The sequence below is a fragment of the Staurois parvus genome, unplaced genomic scaffold, assembly GCF_062004578.1.
Source record: "Staurois parvus isolate SC_StPar_1 unplaced genomic scaffold, SC_StPar_1.0 ptg000318l, whole genome shotgun sequence".
NCBI classification, from domain to species: Eukaryota; Metazoa; Chordata; class Amphibia; order Anura; family Ranidae; genus Staurois; species Staurois parvus.
Window position 1 is genome coordinate 4,427,962 of NW_028318114.1, and position 17,848 is coordinate 4,445,809.

At 48.1% G+C, this 17,848-nt stretch overlaps 1 protein-coding gene across 2 annotated transcripts in view; it reads right to left on the minus strand.

The window, feature by feature from the left end:
* LOC149457498 (potassium channel subfamily T member 2) overlaps positions 1–17,848 on the minus strand; it is a 1,188,731-nt gene that overhangs the window by 514,696 nt on the left and 656,187 nt on the right. For both annotated transcript variants that reach the window (XM_089683639.1, XM_089683638.1), the window contains exon 12: positions 12,903–12,966. In XM_089683639.1, the coding sequence (XP_089539765.1) occupies positions 12,903–12,966 (64 nt within the window). The remainder of the gene's footprint in view (positions 1–12,902; positions 12,967–17,848) is intronic.

The following is a 17,848-nucleotide window of genomic DNA, read 5'->3' on the forward strand; positions in this document are numbered from 1 at the left end:
TGTTTCTCCCAAGAACTCCCTGATTTAAGTCATGTCTCTGCACTTCCTGTTTTCCTGATTACTGTGCTCTCTCCAGGGTATATCTTATTCCTTTGCATACCAGCAGCTGTCTTTATCTTCACTACTACTCACAACTGACTGTCTCGTACCTGATGGGAGACTGAGTTGATGAGGTCGGCCTCACTTGTGTCCCTAGCCCTGACCCCACTGAGGTTGGAACAGGGGGAGTCTAGAGACCAGGGGGACAAGAGCGCCAGAAGTTGTTGCTTGTGGCTCTTGCAGGTGATGGCCTTGGTAGACTGAGTATCCACTGATTTAGGGCACAGTAGCAATAGAGCAGTCAGGTTCTGTGGATTGCCAGATGTGCAGCAGAGCAAGGTAGGAAGCCAGGAACAGGACTGGAGCAGGGTCAGACGAGCCAGGGTTATAAACAGTCAGGCAGCACAGTACCGAATCAGAAGAGAAAGCCAAGGTCAGGAGCAGAGCCGAAGTCAGGAACCAGGAGCAGGAGAGCAATCAGAGTCGGGTCAGGAACAAGCCGGGTCAGCAACAAAGGGAACGTCAGGAACTAGCAGGACATGGAGGGGGGGGCTGAAGACCAGTCAGCACTGAATCAGCACCGAGGTGCTCTTTAAATAGCCCGCCCAGCGCCGACATGCGCGCCTGGGTCGTAGTGCCTGCCCGGCACCGTCATCGGTGACAGGTGCGCCTGGGTCCTAGTGGCCGCCTGCCTGTATGCCTTGTCGGAATCCTGCACATGCGCAGATTCATGCGCTGCGGCGATCTTCTCATTCCCTGATACTGACCTTTGATTTGTTCCTCAACTATGCTTCCACTTGATCTTAACCTGCAACAACTTTTTACTGACCTCTGACTTGAAAACTGATTGCTTCTTCTTGATCACTACTTGCTATATCTGCTACTGGACCCCAAATTGCTCACCTCCTGATGGAATGATCCTGAGGACCATGACCTGGTACTAACATGCAGCAAAACCCATCTTCACCATAAGGATTTCCGGTGAATACCAGTTAGTACTTAGACCCCAACACCTCTGGTAAGCATTAGAGATGAGCGAAGTATTCAAAAATTCGATTCGACTGATTCGGCGAATTCGTGGAAAAATTTCGATTCGAGTCGAATATATTCGCTGTGAATTTAACTTAAAAAAGGGTGTTTCTAGGCTTCAGAGAGACTTAATATTAGTGCTGAACACTGTACCTTTAATTTAAATGCCCTTGGAGTCTGCTGGGGAAGAGAAATAATACTGTCAGGCAGTATGACATGCAGATGAGTGCCGTCGATCTTAGAATCACCGCACACTTCACTCATTTGGCCAGTCACGGGGCCAAAACCAGAGTGTGGAGCCACAGTGTGGCGGTGGAGGCAGCAGCAATGGGAGGCCATACAGCACCCTATGACAAAAATGGAAACCACCAGCAGTGTGAGAAGACCTGAAAGTGGCACATGGCAGAGTGTGGCGATAGAGACAGCAGCAATGGGAGGCCGTACAGGGACCCATGACACACTCTGGACCTGGCAGCAGCATGAGGAGGCGGTACAGGGGCCCATGGCAGATTACGGGCCTGGCAGCAGCATGAGGAGTCGGTACGGGGGCCCATGGCAGATTACAGGCCTGGCAGCAGCAATGGGAGGCCGTACAGGGACCCATGACACAATCTGGACCTGGCAGCAGCATGGGGAGGCGGTACAGGGGCCCATGACAGATTACGGGCCTGGCAGCAGCATTTGGAGTCGGTACGGGGGCCCATGACACACTCTGGACCTGGCAGCAGCATGAGGAGGCGGTACAGGGGCGCATGACAGATTACGAGCCTGGCAGCAGCAACTTGGACAGGAGGACGTTCAGTTTCTGCACCGTCTGGTGCGTGCTCGCAAACTGTTGTCTCTTGGAAACGGATTCCAAGAAAGACTGCTGACGGAATCCGTGAAGAGGAGTAGCAGGAGAAGGAGCATCTGAACGAGCGGAATATGCCAACAAGCGACAACAGGGGCCCATGACAGATTACGGGCCTGGCAGCAGCATGAGGAGTCGGTACGGGGGCCCATGGCAGATTAGGGGCCTGGCAGCAGCTATGGGAGGCCCGTAATCTGCCAGCACCCTATGACAAAAAATGGAACCCACCAGCAGTGTGAGGAGACCTGAAAGTGGCACATGGCAGAGTGTGGCGATGGAGACAGCAGCAATGGGAGGCCGTACAGGGACCCATGACAGACTCTGGACCTGGCAGCAGCATGAGGAGGCGGTATAGGGGCCCATGGCAGATTAGGGGCCTGGCAGCAGCTATGGGAGGCCCGTAATCTGCCAGCACCCTATGACAAAAAATGGAATACACCAGCAGTGTGAGGAGACCTGAAAGTGGCACATGGCAGAGTGTGGCGATGGAGACAGCAGCAATGGGAGGCCGTACAGGGACCCATGAGAGACTCTGGACTTGGCAGCAGCATGAGGAGGCGGTATAGGGGCCCATGGCAGATTAGGGGCCTGGCAGCAGCTATGGGAGGCCCGTAATCTGCCAGCACCCTATGACAAAAAATGGAACACACCAGCAGTGTGAGGAGACCTGAAAGTGGCACATGTTTGGGGCATGATTCATGGCGGATTTAGTCAGTTGTGTCAGGAACTGGTGGTTTGAAATCCAGACTAATCCACGCCTGATTCATTTTCACAAACGTCAGTCTCTCCACACTTTGGGTGGACAGTCGTGTCCTCCGCGGAGTTGCAATACCTCCTGCCGCACTAAACACGCGCTCCGATGCCACGCTACTGGCCGGGCATGACAGCCTTTCAAGGGCAAATTCAGCTAGTTGGGGCCAAAGGTCAAGTTTCGTTGCCCAGTAGTCAAGGGGATTGTCTACCTCGGTTTGCAGGGTGCTGTCCAAGTAGGCCTAAGCCTGTTGTTTGAGGTCCTGCTCCAGGTCCACCTGATGCTGCTGCTGCTGCTGCTGCTGCGGCTGGTTAGTAGTTTCCTCACTGCGCTGGTGAAGAAAGCTACTCATCATCGACTGCAGACTGAGGCAGCCGCTGCTGGTGGAGCTGCCACTGCTCCTACCACCCCACCCCTCCCCTGCTGCCATGGCAGCGGAACGCGAGCGCACAGGGCCCACAGTGTCTGAGGATGGACGTTGGCGCAGACAGGCAGAGACCAGCTGACTACATAGGTGGTTTTTATAGTACGTTATTTTGGCCTCCCTCTCAGCAGGTGTGAAAAAGGCCACCATTTTTGAACGGTAGCGAGGGTCCAACAAGGTGGACAGCCAAAAGTCATCCCTCTGTCTGATGGTTATTATTCGGCTGTTGCTACGCAAGCAACCGAGCATGCTATGGGCCATTTGTGCCAAGGAATGCGAGGGACTCCCTGCCTCCATCTCCACAGCATACTGCCACGGTGCGTCTGGGTCCTCTGTCTCCTCCTCCTCCTCCTCTACCAGATGCTCCTGCTCCTCCACTCCTGTCCGCTGAGTGGAAAAACCACCCATTTCACTCAATAATTCCTGAGCACCAATGTCCTCCTCTACCTCCTCCTCTTCTTCCTGTCCTGCCCCCACAGGGGTCATGTGGCGTTGAGATCTGTGCGCCACGTCTACCGCACCCTGACCAGCCATTGTTAACAGCATTTGTTCCAGGACGTGCAACAGAGGAATGACGTCGTTCATCCCATAGTCCTGGCGACTCACGAATAGCGTGGCCTCCTCAAAGGGCCTGAGCAAGCGCAGGTGTCACGCATGAGCTGCCAATGGCTGACATCTAAGTTACACAGGGAGTACCTTTATCCGCTTTTAACATCAGGAAATCGGTGATGGCCTTTCGCTGTTCGTAAAGGCGGTCTAACATATGTAGGGTTGAATTCCACCTTGTTGCAACGTCACAGCATGAGGAGTCGGTACGGGGGCCCATGGCAGATTACGTGCCTGGCAGCAGCAATGGGAGGCCTGTAATCTGCCAGCACCCTATGTCAAAAAATTCAACACACCAGCAGTGTGTGAGGAGACCTGAAAGTGGCACATGGCAGAGTGTGGCGATGGAGACAGCAGCAATGGGAGGCCGTACAGGGACCCATGAGAGACTCTGGACCTGGCAGCAGCATGAGGAGGCGGTATATAGGGGCCCATGGCAGATTAGGGGCCTGGCAGCAGCAATGGGAGGCCCGTAATCTGCCAACACCCTATGTCAAAAAATTCTACACACCAGCAGTGTGTGAGGAGACCTGAAAGTGGCACATGGCAGAGTGTGGCGATGGAGACAGCAGCAATGGGAGGCCGTACAGGGACCCATGAGAGACTCTGGACCTGGCAGCAGCATGAGGAGGCGGTATATAGGGGCCCATGGCAGATTAGGGGCCTGGCAGCAGCTATGGGAGGCCCGTAATCTGCCAGCACCCTATGTCAAAAAATTCTACACACCAGCAGTGTGTGAGGAGACCTGAAAGTGGCACATGGCAGAGTGTGGCGATGGAGACAGCAGCAATGGGAGGCCGTACAGGGACCCATGACAGACTCTGGACTTGGCAGCAGCATGAGGAGGCGGTATATAGGGGCCTATGGCAGATTAGGGGTCTGGCAGCAGCTATGGGAGGCCCGTAATCTGCCAGCACCCTATGTCAAAAAACTGAACACACCAGCAGTGTGTGAGGAGACCTGAAAGTGGCACATGGCAGAGTGTGGCGATGGAGACAGCAGCAATGGGAGGCCGTACAGGGACCCATGAGAGACTCTGGACCTGGCAGCAGCATGAGGAGGCGGTATATAGGGGCCCATGGCAGATTAGGGGCCTGGCAGCAGCAATGGGAGGCCCGTAATCTGCCAGCACCCTATGTCAAAAAATTCTACACACCAGCAGTGTGTGAGGAGACCTGAAAGTGGCACATGGCAGAGTGTGGCGATGGAGACAGCAGCAATGGGAGGCCGTACAGGGACCCATGAGAGACTCTGGACCTGGCAGCAGCATGAGGAGGCGGTATATAGGGGCCCATGGCAGATTAGGGGCCTGGCAGCAGCTATGGGAGGCCCGTAATCTGCCAGCACCCTATGTCAAAAAACTGAACACACCAGCAGTGTGTGAGGAGACCTGAAAGTGGCACATGGCAGAGTGTGGCGATGGAGACAGCAGCAATGGGAGGCCGTACAGGGACCCATGACAGACTCTGGACCTGGCAGCAGCATGAGGAGGCGGTATATAGGGGCCTATGGCAGATTAGGGGCCTGGCAGCAGCTATGGGAGGCCCGTAATCTGCCAGCACCCTATGTCAAAAAATTCTACACACCAGCAGTGTGTGAGGAGACCTGAAAGTGGCACATGGCAGAGTGTGGCGATGGAGACAGCAGCAATGGGAGGCCGTACAGGGACCCATGAGAGACTCTGGACCTGGCAGCAGCATGAGGAGGCGGTATATAGGGGCCCATGGCAGATTAGGGGCCTGGCAGCAGCAATGGGAGGCCCGTAATCTGCCAACACCCTATGTCAAAAAATTCTACACACCAGCAGTGTGTGAGGAGACCTGAAAGTGGCACATGGCAGAGTGTGGCGATGGAGACAGCAGCAATGGGAGGCCGTACAGGGACCCATGAGAGACTCTGGACCTGGCAGCAGCATGAGGAGGCGGTATATAGGGGCCCATGGCAGATTAGGGGCCTGGCAGCAGCAATGGGAGGCCCGTAATCTGCCAACACCCTATGTCAAAAAATTCTACACACCAGCAGTGTGTGAGGAGACCTGAAAGTGGCACATGGCAGAGTGTGGCGATGGAGACAGCAGCAATGGGAGGCCGTACAGGGACCCATGAGAGACTCTGGACCTGGCAGCAGCATGAGGAGGCGGTATATAGGGGCCCATGGCAGATTAGGGGCCTGGCAGCAGCTATGGGAGGCCCGTAATCTGCCAGCACCCTATGTCAAAAAATTCTACACACCAGCAGTGTGTGAGGAGACCTGAAAGTGGCACATGGCAGAGTGTGGCGATGGAGACAGCAGCAATGGGAGGCCGTACAGGGACCCATGACAGACTCTGGACTTGGCAGCAGCATGAGGAGGCGGTATATAGGGGCCTATGGCAGATTAGGGGCCTGGCAGCAGCTATGGGAGGCCCGTAATCTGCCAGCACCCTATGTCAAAAAACTGAACACACCAGCAGTGTGTGAGGAGACCTGAAAGTGGCACATGGCAGAGTGTGGCGATGGAGACAGCAGCAATGGGAGGCCGTACAGGGACCCATGACAGACTCTGGACCTGGCAGCAGCATGAGGAGGCGGTATATAGGGGCCTATGGCAGATTAGGGGCCTGGCAGCAGCTATGGGAGGCCCGTAATCTGCCAGCACCCTATGTCAAAAAATTCTACACACCAGCAGTGTGTGAGGAGACCTGAAAGTGGCACATGGCAGAGAGTGGCGATGGAGACAGCAGCAATGGGAGGCCGTACAGGGACCCATGAGAGACTCTGGACCTGGCAGCAGCATGAGGAGGCGGTATATAGGGGCCCATGGCAGATTAGGGGCCTGGCAGCAGCAATGGGAGGCCTGTAATCTGCCAACACCCTATGTCAAAAAATTCTACACACCAGCAGTGTGTGAGGAGACCTGAAAGTGGCACATGGCAGAGTGTGGCGATGGAGACAGCAGCAATGGGAGGCCGTACAGGGACCCATGAGAGACTCTGGACCTGGCAGCAGCATGAGGAGGCGGTATATAGGGGCCCATGGCAGATTAGGGGCCTGGCAGCAGCAATGGGAGGCCCGTAATCTGCCAACACCCTATGTCAAAAAATTCTACACACCAGCAGTGTGTGAGGAGACCTGAAAGTGGCACATGGCAGAGTGTGGCGATGGAGACAGCAGCAATGGGAGGCCGTACAGGGACCCATGAGAGACTCTGGACCTGGCAGCAGCATGAGGAGGCGGTATATAGGGGCCCATGGCAGATTAGGGGCCTGGCAGCAGCTATGGGAGGCCCGTAATCTGCCAGCACCCTATGTCAAAAAATTCTACACACCAGCAGTGTGTGAGGAGACCTGAAAGTGGCACATGGCAGAGTGTGGCGATGGAGACAGCAGCAATGGGAGGCCGTACAGGGACCCATGACAGACTCTGGACTTGGCAGCAGCATGAGGAGGCGGTATATAAGGGCCTATGGCAGATTAGGGGCCTGGCAGCAGCTATGGGAGGCCCGTAATCTGCCAGCACCCTATGTCAAAAAACTGAACACACCAGCAGTGTGTGAGGAGACCTGAAAGTGGCACATGGCAGAGTGTGGCGATGGAGACAGCAGCAATGGGAGGCCGTACAGGGACCCATGACAGACTCTGGACCTGGCAGCAGCATGAGGAGGCGGTATATAGGGGCCCATGGCAGATTAGGGGCCTGGCAGCAGCTATGGGAGGCCCGTAATCTGCCAGCACCCTATGTCAAAAAACTGAACACACCAGCAGTGTGTGAGGAGACCTGAAAGTGGCACATGGCCACTTTCAGCCCACAGCATGCGATACTTCGCTTGGTGAGGGAACACCAAAGGACAGGGGCAGGTAGAGGACACGTGATTTCAGTGGGCTAGGTCCCGGGCCATGCCAACTAACGGTTGTGTCTGACGTACCCACCGACCGTTGGCTGTAGGTGTCAGAGGTGACCTGGGAAGAGGAAGACGACCGAGCCAACCAATCGATGACGGCAGGGTTGTCGGTGGAGACACGACCGCTGGATGACACCGGGAGCACTGGCCTCTGGCTGCGAATAGTGCTGCCTCGACCCCTTCCTCTGCTGCCACGTCTGCTCGCTCCTAAAACATTGCCTCCTCTGCCACTCCTCTGCATGTTGTCTGACATACTCTTTAATTAAACGATTATGTGTCCCTGAGTAACAATTCTGTGTCCCTGAGTAACAATTCTGTGTCTGTGCGAGTAACAATTCTGTGGCCCTAAGTAACAGTTCTGTGGCCCTCAGTAACAATTCTGTGTCTGTCCCTGAGTAACAATTCTGTGGCCCTAACTAAAGTTTCTGTGGCCCTAAGTAACAATTCTCTGGCACTCAGTAACAATTCTGTCTGTCCCTGAGTAACAATTCTGTGGCCCTAATAACGTTTCTGTGGCCCTAAGTAACAATTATCTGGCACTCAGTAACAATTCTGTCTGTCCCTGAGTAACAATTCTCTGGCACTCAGTAACAATTCTGTCTGTCCCTGAGTAAAAATTCTGTGGCCCTAAGTAAAGTTTCTGTGGCCGTGAGTAACAATTCTCTGGCACTCCGTAACAATTCTGTCTGTCCCTGAGTAACAATTCTCTGGCACTCAGTAACAATTCTGTCTGTCCCTGAGTAAAAATTCTCTGGCCCTAAGTAAAGTTTCTGTGGCCCTGAGTAACAATTCTCTGGCACTCCGTAACAATTCTGTCTGTCCCTGAGTAACAATTCTCTGGCACTCCGTAACAATTCTGTCTGTCCCTGAGTAACAATTCTCTGGCACTCAGTAACAATTCTGTCTGTCCCAGAGTAAAAATTCTGTGGCCCTAAGTAAAGTTTCTGTGGCCCTGAGTAACAATTCTCTGGCACTCCGTAACAATTCTGTCTGTCCCTGAGTAACAATTCTCTGGCACTCAGTAACAATTCTGTCTGTCCCTGAGTAAAAATTCTGTGGCCCTAATTAAAGTTTCTGTGGCCCTAAGTAACAATTCTCTGGCACTCAGTAACAATTCTGTCTGTCCCTGAGTAACAATTCTCTGGCACTCCGTAACAATTCTGTCTGTCCCTGAGTAACAATTCTCTGGCACTCAGTAACAATTCTGTCTGTCCCTGAGTAAAAATTCTGTGGCCCTAAGTAAAGTTTCTGTGGCCCTGAGTAACAATTCTCTGGCACTCCGTAACAATTCTGTCTGTCCCTGAGTATGAATTCTGTGGCCCTAACTAGCGTTTCTTTGTCCCTAAGTAACAGTTCTGTGGCCCTGAGTAACAATTCTGTGTCTGTGCGAGTAACAATTCTGTGGCCCTAAGTAACAGTTCTGTGGCCCTCAGTAACAGTTCTGTGTCTGTGCGAGTAACAATTCTGTGTCTGTGCGAGTAACAATTCTGTGGCCCTAAGTAAAGTTTCTGTGGCCCTCAGTAACAGTTCTGTGTCTGTGCGAGTAACAATTCTGTGTCTGTGCGAGTAACAATTCTGTGGCCCTAAGTAAAGTTTCTGTGGCCCTAAGTAACAATTCTCTGGCACTCAGTAACAATTCTGTCTGTCCGAGTAACAATTCTCTGGCACTCAGTAACAATTCTGTCTGTCCCTGAGTAAAAATTCTGTGGCCCTAAGTAAAGTTTCTGGGGCCCTGAGTAACAATTATCTGGCACTCAGTAACAATTCTGTCTGTCCCTGAGTAACAATTCTCTGGCACTCAGTAACAATTCTGTCTGTCCCTGAGTAAAAATTCTGTGGCCCTAAGTAAAGTTTCTGTGGCCTTGAGTAACAATTCTCTGGCACTCCGTAACAATTCTGTCTGTCCCTGAGTAACAATTCTCTGGCACTCAGTAACAATTCTGTCTGTCCCTGAGTAAAAATTCTGTGGCCCTAAGTAAAGTTTCTGTGGCCCTGAGTAACAATTCTCTGGCACTCCGTAACAATTCTGTCTGTCCCTGAGTAACAATTCTCTGGCACTCAGTAACAATTCTGTCTGTCCCTGAGTAAAAATTCTGTGGCCCTAATTAAAGTTTCTGTGGCCCTAAGTAACAATTCTCTGGCACTCCGTAACAATTCTGTCTGTCCCTGAGTAACAATTCTCTGGCACTCAGTAACAATTCTGTCTGTCCCTGAGTAACAATTCTCTGGCACTCAGTAACAATTCTGTCTGTCCCTGAGTAAAAATTCTGTGGCCCTAAGTAAAGTTTCTGTGGCCCTGAGTAACAATTCTCTGGCACTCCGTAACAATTCTCTCTGTCCCTGAGTAACAATTCTCTGGTACTCAGTAACAATTCTGTCTGTCCCTGAGTAAAAATTCTGTGGCCCTAATTAAAGTTTCTGTGGCCCTAAGTAACAATTCTCTGGCACTCAGTAACAATTCTGTCTGTCCCTGAGTAACAATTCTCTGGCACTCCGTAACAATTCTGTCTGTCCCTGAGTAACAATTCTCTGGCACTCAGTAACAATTCTGTCTGTCCCTGAGTAAAAATTCTGTGGCCCTAAGTAAAGTTTCTGTGGCCCTGAGTAACAATTCTCTGGCACTCCGTAACAATTCTGTCTGTCCCTGAGTATGAATTCTGTGGCCCTAACTAGCGTTTCTTTGTCCCTAAGTAACAGTTCTGTGGCCCTGAGTAACAATTCTGTGTCTGTGCGAGTAACAATTCTGTGGCCCTAAGTAACAGTTCTGTGGCCCTCAGTAACAGTTCTGTGTCTGTGCGAGTAACAATTCTGTGTCTGTGCGAGTAACAATTCTGTGGCCCTAAGTAAAGTTTCTGTGGCCCTCAGTAACAGTTCTGTGTCTGTGCGAGTAACAATTCTGTGTCTGTGCGAGTAACAATTCTGTGGCCCTAAGTAAAGTTTCTGTGGCCCTAAGTAACAATTATCTGGCACTCAGTAACAATTCTGTCTGTCCCTGAGTAACAATTCTCTGGCACTCAGTAACAATTCTGTCTGTCCCTGAGTAAAAATTCTGTGGCCCTAAGTAAAGTTTCTGGGTCCCTGAGTAACAATTCTCTGGCACTCAGTAACAATTCTGTCTGTCCCTGAGTAACAATTCTCTGGCACTCAGTAACAATTCTGTCTGTCCCTGAGTAAAAATTCTGTGGCCCTAAGTAAAGTTTCTGTGGCCCTAAGTAACAATTCTCTGGCACTCAGTAACAATTCTGTCTGTCCCTGAGTAACAATTCTCTGGCACTCAGTAACAATTCTGTCTGTCCCTGAGTAAAAATTCTGTGGCCCTAATTAAAGTTTCTGTGGCCCTAAGTAACAATTCTCTGGCACTCAGTAACAATTCTGTCTGTCCCTGAGTAACAATTCTCTGGCACTCAGTAACAATTCTGTCTGTCCCTGAGTAAAAATTCTGTGGCCCTAATAACGTTTCTGTGGCCCTAAGTAACAATTCTCTGGCACTGAGTAACAATTCTGTCTGTCCCTGATTATGAATTCTGTGGCCCTAACTAGCGTTTCTTTGTCCCTAAATAACGATTCTGTGGCCCTCATTAACAAGTCTGTGTCCCTGAGTAATGGTTCTCTGTCCCTAAGTAACTTTTCTCTGTCCCCAATTATCGTTTCTGTGGCCCTAACTCTGTCCCTGTCCCTAGTACAGAGCGGTCTGCCTCTGTTCAATGACTGCAGGCAAATGAAGAATTCCAAAATGGCCGCTATTTATAGCTCGACCATTACACAGTGCTGGCTGGCTGGCTGCTGATTGGCTGATGCGATCACATGTAGTTGAGGAATGCATTATGGGTCAGCGCGCCTTGTCTGCGCGCCTTCCCAGACATCCCCGCTCCGTCGCTGCACATGTCAGCCGCCATTTTCTGAAAAATTTCGATTCGCGCGTCCGAATTAGGCTATTTTTCGGATTCGGCACGAATCGAAATTTTTCCGATATTCGACTCGAATTCCACTTCGGATACTTCGATTCGCTCATCTCTAGTAAGCATGTTATCTGCTTGTGTACTTATCCTGCTGGTTGGTGGAAACCTGTCTACTGCTATAGCTACTAGTCTCTGAGTCTGAACCCTGACCGTGACACCTTTTTTACCAGTATCAAATTAATATAACAGCAGCAAACTCAAAAGGACACAGATAATCAGAATCTAGTACAAATCAAAGTCTAGCTTGATCAGAATGATCAACAAAATAATCCCCATGTACCCACACCCCCAGAGTGAATATCAGCTTACACTTTGTTCAGAATTCTGTGGTAGAAGAAATTACATGTCAAAAATACACCACTAGATAGGCAGGATTCTTTTTAGAGATTTGCTTCCCTGCCGAATGAAGTAGATGAATGAACCTGTACACAATAAATTACTACTTTATCACAAACTAGAGGAAGAAAATGTAAAGTGACACCAGGTTCTCTATTACCCCCATTGCCCAGGAGAGGCTTATGTGATACCTATCTGGCCCCCCCCATGGGGGGCAAGCAGGTGGTCCTCCTAACTTGTGTACTAAAAAATAATTTTGATCTTAGTTCAGAGGCAAAAAGCTAATTGGTGAAGGCAGGCTGATTCTTTTCTGCATAGTTGTAAACATTTAAATCATTTAACATTAACACTGGCAACCAAACTCATGATGCTTAATATTTTGCATTCTTTGCTTATTAATGTTTACTAAGTTGGACTAAAAATAATGCTTTGATAGCTAGGTGTCATTTAATAGTAACTTTAAAACTAGAAATTATAATTAATTAATGAAATTACAAAAAATGCCAGATAGAAATGATCTGTAGGCAAATCATCAAATCTTGGAACTGTTCTTGGAAATTTCTGAGAGTGGTCAAATACTCTGATCTCTGGTTTTATGACAAAGTAAAAATGTACCAGATTTTATTCCTAGTATTCCATCATATTGATATTGACAAATGTATTATTTTGGCCTCCATGACACACGAATCTACTCATATTATTATTTGTATTATTATACAAGATTTATATAGAGCCAACAGTTTACTCAGTGCTTTACAATATAAAGGGAGACAATACAGCAATGATACAGTTCAATAAAAGAGGGTTAGGGGGCCCTGCTCCTTGGATCTTACAATCTAAGAGGGAGGGGCTAGTGGTACAAAGGTAATACTGGTATAGCACACCATAATAATAATAAGATGTTGCACAACTCTTATACCTAGGCCTATTGCAAGGCTATAATGTAGAGAATATTTATTAGAAAACAAAACTTATGGGTTGGTTTCCATACAAATTAAATGTAATTTGTATGGCACTAGTTCTACTTACAGCTGCTGTCCTGTCCTCTTCACATCTGCTGCTCAATATAAAGCATGCCTCCGCATCATCCATCCTAAGAACAGAAAGAAGCATTGAGCTAAAAGACAGAGTAAAAGACTAGTCTAGTCATACAGGTCTTACCAGAGTCTCTTTATAAGCTGAGGTAGGTTAAGATAATAAAGGAGAAACAAGGCTCAGAGAGCTAAAGCATTTGCCATAAAATGTAATCCAGTACTGAAGTATTGCAAAAACCTGCTGTATTTGAGCATAAATTTGTATATGAATATATATATATATATACTGTGTATATATATATTATTATTTTTATTATTATTATACAGTATTTATATAGCTCCAAAGGGTTTGCTCAGCGCTGTACAGTAGCAAGGGGGACAGAACATGAGACAAGACAGTAACAATACAATACACGAGGGGTTCGAGAGCCCTGCTCTTTCAAGCTTACAATCTAGGAGGGAGGGGAAAGTGGTACAGGAGGAAATGGCTGTGGGGAAGGAGTGGTGGGAGGAGTGGAGGAGGTTAGTTGTTAGGTGAGGTCAGGTGTTAGGTGAGGTTGGGGTAGGCTTCCCTGAAGAGGAGGGTTTTCAGGGTGCATCTGAAGGTGAGGAGGGTAGGTGACAGTCTGATGGATTGGGGTAGGGAGTTCCAGAGGATGGAGGAAGTCCTAGAGAAGTCCTGCAATCGGGCGTGGGAGGAGGAGACCAGGGAGCTAGAGAGTAGGAGGTCCTGTGAGGAGCGGAGGGCACGGGTAGGGTAGTATTTGGGTATCAGGTCGGTTATGTAGTTTGGGGCGGTGTTGTGAATGGCTTTGTAGGTGTAGAAATAAATAAGAAAGTGTCTCCTGCGCCACTAAATATACTAGTGCTACTCAGCAGCCAGCACTAAAGGTGCCACAATCTCAACACCAACCGTATTCAGAAGATTAATAGCAATATAAAACAGTGCGGCGCTCAAACAGTCAATATAAATATTTCATCAAATTGCATACTCTTATATTTTTCCTTCCCCCATATATTATATAGCCAAGACAACCACAACACATGTAGGGAAGACAAACTATAGGCTGGTGATGTTACACACTCAGAAAAACACAGTATAGTGAATAGTGTCCAGGTGCATAGAATTTCATGCGGATGTGAACTGCAAGTGCCAGTCCTCAAAATAGGTGGAGTGCCCCCTCACCTTCCTGCCCAGGCCCCTAAGGACCAATGAGCCTTTTAGTATGTAGTGGATCTTTCTCCTGGAGTTGGGTGGGTCCTTCAGACAATGATGGTGGGACTACCCTCCTCTTGTCTCTATCTCGAATCGTTGGTGGTTTAGGTAAATACCCCTCCCAAGTAGTCACCAGTAAGGCAAAAAAACGTACATAGTGTAAAACCGCTTTATTAGGTCAATAATAAAAGAACAGAGATCTACTCACATGCTCCTCCAATACAAACAAGCCTTCACACCACTCAAAGGGTGTACTGCATTCAGGTAGAGGAGTACCAAGATGGCGCCCGCGCCGGATATGACGTCAGATCGCCGATCGATTAAGCTCCTCCCACTGGCGTATCTACGCGTTACGTCACTTCAATCACGTGACTTCATCAGGATATACGCCTGTCCCGGGTGGAGCACTATTTATCTACCTTGTTGGCCAATCAATGGTTTAAATGGGCGGGACTCAGCCGCCATTTGAGCTCCAATATAATGGCGGCTGAGTCCCGCCCATTTAAACCATCGATTGGCCAACAAGGTATATAAATAGTAATTTTGAGGATTGGCACTTGCAGTTCACATCCGCATGAAATTCTATGCACATGGACACTATTCACTATACTGTGTTTCAAGTCACTATAGTGCATGATAAGTTTTTCTGAGTGTGTAACATCACCAGCCTATAGTTTGTCTTCCCTACATGTGTTGTGGTTGTCTTGGCTATATAATATATGGGTGAAGGAAAAATTTAAGAGTATGCAATTTGATGAAATATTTATATTGACTGTTTGAGCACCGCACTGTTTTATATTGCTATTAATCTTTGTAGGTGTAGGGTTAGCAGTTTGAATTTGATGCGTTGGGAGCCAGTGAAGGGATTGGCAGAGGGGGGAGGCGGATGTGGAGCAGTTGGTGAGGTGGATGAGTCTAGCCGCTGAGTTCAGGATCGACTGGAGTGGGGATAGCATTTGTTTGGGTAGGCCAGTGAGAAGGGAATTGCAATAGTCCAGGCGTGAGATGATGAGGGAGTGTACGAGTTGTTTGGTGGTGTCTGGGGTGAGGAATGTGCGTATCTTGGAGATGTTGCGGAGGTGGAGCCTGCAAGATCTAGATAGCAGTTGGATGTGGGGTAGGAAGGAGAGGTGGGAGTCCAGGGTGACACCCAGGACTTTGGCGTGTGGGGTGGGAGAGATGGTGGCGTTGTTAGTAGTGATGGAGAGGATGGGGGGGAAGCGCGGGGTGGGGGGAAGACCAGGAGCTCGGTTTTGGATAGGTTAAGTTTGAGGAAATGGAGCGACATCCAGTCTGATATGTCGTTTAGGAGGTGGGGGGTGGAGAGGTAAATTTGGGTGTCGTCAGCATAGAGGTGGTAATTGAAGCCGTGGGAGTGAATAAGTTTGCCAAGGGAGGAGGTATAGATGGAGAAGAGGAGGGTTCCGAGGACAGAGCCTTGGGGGACCCCGACAGAGAGGGGGAGGGAGGGGGAGGTGGCAGTGTTGTAGGTGACGCTGAAGGAGCGTTGGGAAAGGTAGGAGGAGAACCAGGAGGTTGTTATCAGTGAGGTGGGCGCTTAGGCGATTGTAGGCCAAGCGCTCAAGGAGCTTGGAAGTGAAAGGAAGCAGGGAGATGGGTCTAAGGTTGTTAAGGTTAGTGGGGTCAAGGGAGGGTTTTTTGAGTATGGGGGTGATGTGTGCGTGCAAGGTAGACCTTGCTAGTACCAGGTTGGTCCCCCTTTTGCCTTCAGAACTGCCTTGATTCTTTGTGGCATAGATTCAACAAGGTGTTGGAAACATTCCGCAGAGATTTTGGTCCATATTGATATGAGTTACTGTTGCATTTCTACCATCTTGAACCAGTCTGCTCATTCTCCTCTGACCTATGACATCAACAAGGCATTTTTGTCTACACAACTGCCGCTCACTGAATATTTTCTCTTTTTCAGACCATTCTCTGTAAACGTTAGAGATGGTTGTGCATGAAAATTCCAATAAATCAGCAGTTTTTGAAATACTCAGAACAGCCATATTCAAGGTCACTTAAATCTTCTTTCTTCCCCATTCCAAAGCAGAGTTTGAACTTCAGCAAGTCGTCTTCACCACATCTAGATGCCTAAATGCATTGAGTTGTTGCCATGTGGTTGGCTGATTAGCAGTTTGTGTTACCAAGCAATTGTACAGGTATACCTAATAAAGTGAACCCATACAACAGGAATAGTTAAAGGCTGCCCTTGATGTTCCTTGATCAAAATGGGACTTCAAAGGATAAATTTACCTTTGGGAACATGTTGCATGTTCCACCTGTCTTTAGGGTTGAACATGTAACCTGTTACCAATGCTGCAGTTACTTACCCACTGCCCCCCCCCCCTCTCCTTGTGACAGTATGAGGAGACAAGCTGTCACTTTTTAAAAACAGTGTTCTGTGAATGAATTAACTAACAATCCTGACAGCCTTAGTGGCTGACGACTTGTAGTTATCAATGTATTACCATGGCACTGTGGAGTGCCGTGGTAGTTCATTGAATCTTCATGTCAGCATATCTGCTTGCCCGTACATCCTGTATGGGCAAGCAGAAATACCGACAGGTCTGCAGGAGACCTGCGTGGCACCAGTGATCTGCTGATCACTGGTGCAATGCTTTACAGGTTCCTGCAACCAAAAATAATAAATGAATAAATGAATGAATAAATTGATAACTAAAAGCAAATAGACATGAAAAGCTCTGGTTTTTTTAAAAGTACATGCATGAAAAATGTATCCCTAAATTCTGGACATATAATAAGTCAGTGCATATAAAACATTCTCAAAAACTGGTTGCCGTAGTTTTCAAATGCATTTTGATTAATATATAATCTTTATCAGGGGGTAGTAGTGATACCTATACAAACAAGAAAAAGAAATAAACCATACTACCAAGAATTTTGATGAAAGGTTAACTGTATATATATATATATATATATATATATATATATATATATATATATATATAACATGTATAACTCACACAAATCATTAAGAGGTAAAAGTCATTCAAAATTCACTCTACAGAACCCTAAGGCCCAAAGGGGCCCGACACTGGAACCTACAGGGGGCTAGTATGACCCACCGAGGTCTGCTGAGGCAAGCCCCTGCAGACTGCAGGGAGCCATCCTGACATTGTTTATTAATTAATTTATTCAGTTACATTATATTAGTTACATAAACTTTTTTATAGTATCTTACTTACTTAATTATTTTGTTAAGTAATACCATGTACCACTTACTTATTCATGTAGGGAGAAAGGTTAGTTATCTGGGGCCAGAGGATGCAGTGGAAACTTATCAGAATCTGGAAAAAATTGGAAAAAGGAGCCCCCGGATATCCAGATCACCTCCTATGTGAATGAGTATGAGGTACATAGTACCCCTTGTTGTTCATTAACAAAAAAAAATTAAATAGCTTATAAAAACACTGACACTGTACAAAAGTCCTTTGTCCCTCGTTGTACGTCCAACATTAATACATAGAGATATAGATCCAGAATACATCATAATGGGCATAATAAATAGTATTTCATATTCCAAACTATAAATAAAGTGCATCAGCATTAAATAAATATATATCGCCAAGAATAAAAAGCAAATCATATTGTGTAATACCATCATAGGATTAAGTTAATAACTCACACCAAAGTATTCACAATTTTATGCAATAGAGAAAAACACAAACAGCATTGTTACATTGGCGGTAATATTGGCC